The sequence below is a fragment of the Silene latifolia genome, chromosome 11 (assembly GCF_048544455.1).
Source record: "Silene latifolia isolate original U9 population chromosome 11, ASM4854445v1, whole genome shotgun sequence".
NCBI classification, from domain to species: Eukaryota; Viridiplantae; Streptophyta; class Magnoliopsida; order Caryophyllales; family Caryophyllaceae; genus Silene; species Silene latifolia.
In genome coordinates, this window is record NC_133536.1 from 52,352,829 (window position 1) to 52,357,805 (window position 4,977).

At 33.7% G+C, this 4,977-nt stretch overlaps 1 protein-coding gene across 1 annotated transcript; it reads right to left on the reverse strand.

Moving 5' to 3' along the window:
- Nucleotides 1–2,233: 2,233 nt before the first annotated feature.
- Nucleotides 2,234–4,666, reverse strand: LOC141613403 (uncharacterized). Its single transcript, XM_074432137.1, has 6 exons — nucleotides 4,130–4,666; nucleotides 3,974–4,059; nucleotides 3,704–3,887; nucleotides 3,098–3,223; nucleotides 2,863–3,000; nucleotides 2,234–2,767 (listed from the first exon to the last, which is right to left on the reverse strand). Exons 1-6 carry the CDS (start codon nucleotides 4,664–4,666, stop codon nucleotides 2,234–2,236), a joined length of 1,605 nt encoding a protein of 534 aa, XP_074288238.1.
- Between the last annotated feature and the right edge of the window lie 311 nt (nucleotides 4,667–4,977).

Sequence of the window (4,977 nt, forward strand, 5' to 3'; positions counted from 1 at the left end):
ATAATCAAGATTACGTTTTAAAATAATCCATATTATGCTTTACAAATAACCGCAAGATTGCAAAATAATTGTGTTAGACTTTTTTACAAGTAATCAGGGGTATACTTTACAATAAGTGTGTTAGACTTTTACAATAATCAAAGTTATGCTTTACATTAATTGATGTTGAATTTTTTTGCAATTGTTATGATTTTGTTCATTTAATAATACCTTGCGCTATTACAATAATAATGTGAAAACTATACAATAATCACAATTATGCTTTATAATAATTGATGCTGAGTTTATTCGCAATCGTTCTGATTTTTTTCCATAAATATATTAATTTGATAATGCTTTACTGTAATTGATAATGCTTTGCACTTGCCAATTTGTTACAATAATCAAGGATATGCTTTAAAATAATTGGGAAAGAGCTTTACAATAATCAGATACATGAGAGCTTTAAAATAATCAGAGGTATGCTTTAAAATAATTGGGCAAACGCTTTACAATAATCAGCTACATGAAGGCTGATAGAATAATTGCATTTGATCATTTGAATAACTGTCTAGAGATATTACAATAATGACTTAAAGGCATTACAAAAACACTAACTTGTTCATCAATCAATGACACTACATCAAATTTGTTCAAACAATCAATAACACTATCTAAACATTAGATTATCGAACAAATCCATCTAGAATTGTTTGCTAAATCCATCTATAATCAATCAATTGTTCTTTTATTTGTTTCACGAGAAGGACCAAAAGAATTACTGTTGTTTTAACCCTTTTCTTCCCTAATCTTTGAATTTTAAAACTTCTTTCTCTACTTCCGATATACTCCTTTGAAAGTTCCCACTTTTTCCAAAAGAGATGCTCTTGACTCGTTGACATCTGACATCAACAAAATAGCAACCATCTCAAGCCATATAGGAATCCTCTCACATTTCTTGTTAACCACATACAATCCTTGCTCGTGATTCCCTTCATATGTGAGCATGTGAAACATTGTGTAAAATCCCGATTCCTTATCACCCTTGATAGTCGCTTTCCATTCAAAATCAACATTCACGAATGTAAATGTGTTAATGACAACTCCTTCTTTTGCTGTTTTCCTTGTCTCCAAAAAGTCAGAAAAACAGTTAACCTACAGCATGTACAAAAAAAAGAAAGAATTAGAAAGCACGACTATACAATAACAAGATTAAAACAATACAATAACTTTGTTAAGAATACAATAATTACGATTGAAAATAGCATTTGTATATGATCGGGAGTTAGAAAAACGTCATCGCAATCTTTGCAAGTCTGTAGAAATCGGATTTTTCCCAATCTTTATGCGACGTATGGTCCAAAGACATCAACCGTCTTGTTCATAAAGTTCACACAAACACAAAAGTAGTACTTCTCTAAAGACAACGGGATGAAGACAAGGTCCACATCGATCTCAGAGTTTACAACATTTTCACCTAAAAAATGGGACCAAGACTGCACAACCTTGTCTTTCTGGCTGTCAGTTACATCATCACTATCCGCTGCTTGCTCTAGCATCTCTTCAAAGATTTCCTATAAATACCATAAAACTGTTAATAAAATTGAAGATAAATGATTAAACATTCTACAGTAACTGAATAATGAAAAACAGATCATACCATATGTTGTGTACCAAGGAACATCATCATCGGCGCTTCTTTCTCCTTAACCTCCATGAAATTCAAGACAAGCGACCAGGCGGCTATTACGCGCAACTCAGTGTAATCTTCGGGCTTCGTAGAAAGAATATCAGACCTATCCAAGATAGCATTGCCCCATGAAAAGAAGTTCACCGCAAAGGAGTTAAAAAAAAAAAAAAAAAAAGCTTAGTAAATTTTAAAAACAATATTTAAAAATAACTACTAAAGAACAATAAACGAGTTTTTCATAAAACAATAACTATGTTAATGTAATACAATAATCGATTATTGTACTACATTAACATAGTTATTGTTTTATGAAAACTCAGTTATTGTAATTGTAAAAAAACATAGAATAATTGAACTTGTAGAATACAATTATTAGAATAATCACACAAACTTGTTTCTCATTGAGTTTGGACAAAAATGAACATACTCATCTGCAAGATTGTAATCATCCAAGAAACAATAATCAACAACTTGTTTCTTCTTGCTTGGCATAGCGCGTGTATATCTGCTGTTAGCCCTCATAACTTTTGAAACAACAAGAAGATTTGTATCCGCTTGCCACGTTTATTGAGCGACCAAGACCATCGAGTTCGGTCTGCTACCTCGGCCTGATCTAATCATCCCAGCGCTCATAGGTGTACCAGGCATACTCTTTTTCCTAGGCCCCGGAGTACCTACACCATCATCAGGTTCCTCTGCCATAACCCTAAGAGCTTCCAAAGCATCAGCTTCAGCCCTTGCCGCTTCCAACTCAGCTAACCTACGCTTCTCAAGCAAAACAGGCAGCAAAGGTGCCTTTGTCTTTGTAAAATCATCAACCAAATCCAACAATTTTTTCCTAATTTTGTTGATATTGGCTAAAACCAAGATGGCAGCTATCTCAGCTCTATATATGATCCTTTTCAATGCGTCATGCAACTCAGATTTGAACAACTTCCCAGCATAAAACATCATATGAATCATGACAAAAACACCACAATCCAAATTCTGGGACCCTTCCGATTTCCACCCAAAAGCCACATTTACAAATTTGAAATTGCGGACCTCACTGCCTCTTTCAAAACCTTTCTCGACAAGATAACTACCAAATATTTCAACCTGGTTACATTTTTAAATCAAAAATCATCACTAAAGAACAAGAAAAATAACTAGAAGAAGTAGATGAAAACAAAAACTTATAATAAGGTACATACAATAGAGTTGGTAGCCAACACCCAGATACTATCTTCAAAATCATCATATACACGATTGTCAAGATAGTCCACAGTCTTCCCCACAAAGTTAACAACAACACAGAAAAAATGATCTCCAAAATGAACAGGAATAAAAACCTGGCATGATAAAACAGACGTACATAAACCTTTGTTGTTCTCAACAATAAAATAATCAACAGAAGAAAGAAAGAACAGAAAGAATTGGAAAAATTACCAAATCGGCACCAATGTCAAGAGAACCTTCGCTGTTCTCAATGACAGTGTCCCAAACATTAGAAATTTCCTTTCTGTATAAATCTTTCTCATCATCAGCAGCTTTGATAAGCTTAAACAAAGAAGCCTATGAAAAATATTACCACACGATAAGAGAAAATGAAATATCACAATGAAAAAACTTGGTTAACTGAATACAATAACTACTATTCTGCTTTACAATAACTACCACAACAAAAACAGCTTTCATAATACAATAACTGAGTTTTCATAATACAATAACATTGTTATTGTAATACAATAATCGATTATTGTATTACAATAACAATGTTATTGTATTATGAAAACTCGATTATTGTAACTTGTAAAAAAAAGACAGAATAATTGAACTTGTATAAATACAATAACTAAAATACAGTATTAGAATAATCACAGAAACAATAAACAAAATTGAAGAATAGGAAAATTGAAGAATAGGAAAAACTGTTTTAGCTGAATCAAAAAACAGCTAATATACTTTACAATAATCAAGTAACTACAATAGAATAACTGTCATAACCATTGTAAATTTACTGAAACAGAAATATATAAAAAAAATTTCACATACCGAATGACTTGTACAAAAAAAACTTCTTGTGGGGGATAACCCTTTCCCAACCTTGACCAGCATGTCATTAAGTAAGAATGACCAGCAATCAATCACGTTCGATGTGATCATAGTCTTAGCAGACAATGAAATAATGTCATCTCGAGTTAACATGTGATGAAATGAAAACACAACCAAATCCTCCCTGCCACATGAAAACAAATTATATAGTAGATATATTAGCAAAAAAAGAAAAAAAAAGAGAGGGGACAAAAAACATATAATGATTACCCAATTCGTAGGTCATGATCGTGCAGAAAACAATAATCAAGTACAGTCTTCCTCCGCATTAAAATAGGAGCAAAAAGCTCCTTGTACTTTGCACAAAAAAAAGAAACTACAATCGCATCAGATTGGGTGATTCACAATCTAAATCACACCCTATACCACAAATCCCAAAAACGTATGCTCGGGCATAACGCCCGAATGCAGCAGGTAAGCACTTATAACAGAATTATCTTGGATTCTATCCCCAACAACACCCTCGTTGACAACTTTGTTAACAACGTCATCCACACTACTCAAGTCCACAGTTTCATTCTCAACATCAATATTATCAATGCCGTCATCAGTTGGCACCTCCTCATTCGGTTTCTCAACCGCTACATCAGAGACCTTATTTTTACCTTTCTCCCGAGAATAAACCACCTTATATTTTTCGGGATCAAACGCAAAACCCCCATTCCTTTCATCTTTTCCCTTTTCATGCTCCCCCTTTTCATGCTTCCCCTTTTCATGCTCCTTACAAAAACTTTCATACAACGGCGCTACTTCCCACTGTTTCATTTCCTCAGCTTTTTCACAAATAAAATTGAAATATTTAGTGAACAAAGAATCATCGTCACTAATGAAAGCAGGAGTCGAAGAAACTGAAGTGGCTGTCGAAGAATCTTCAACTGTTGAAGAACCACACTCCTTCCCCATCGCTTCCTTCCGTTGCGTGTACAAATGGAGAAATATCTCAACATCCCTCTTCATCATCAAAAGATGTGCTTGGGAAACCTAAGAAAAAGGAAAAAAAAATGAATAATTATACTAAGTCTTTACAATAATTATAATAACTCTTTACAATAATTATACTAAGTCTTTACGTATTAAGGGCGCCTTCTTAACCGCATTGTGAGCTCCTAACGGTTTATTCCCAGGGGTTCATTTTATTTAGACACATCCTACGTTCATTGGGTTCATTGGTTTAGGCCTGAGGATCGTTCGCTCTGATACCACTTTCTAACACC

What these genes read in the sequence shown, in the direction of transcription:
- LOC141613403 (XM_074432137.1), bottom strand. Translation starts at nt 4,666, where the DNA reads ATGGGGAAGGAGTGTGGTTCTTCAACAGTTGAAGATTCTTCGACAGCC. An exon ending in ATACGTTTTTGGGATTTGTG is followed by an intron (nt 4,060 to 4,129) that starts GTATAGGGTGTG and finishes TTTTGTGCAAAG; the next exon opens with TACAAGGAGCTTTTTGCTCC. An exon ending in TGTTGGCTACCAACTCTATT is followed by an intron (nt 2,768 to 2,862) that starts GTATGTACCTTA and finishes AAATGTAACCAG; the next exon opens with GTTGAAATATTTGGTAGTTA.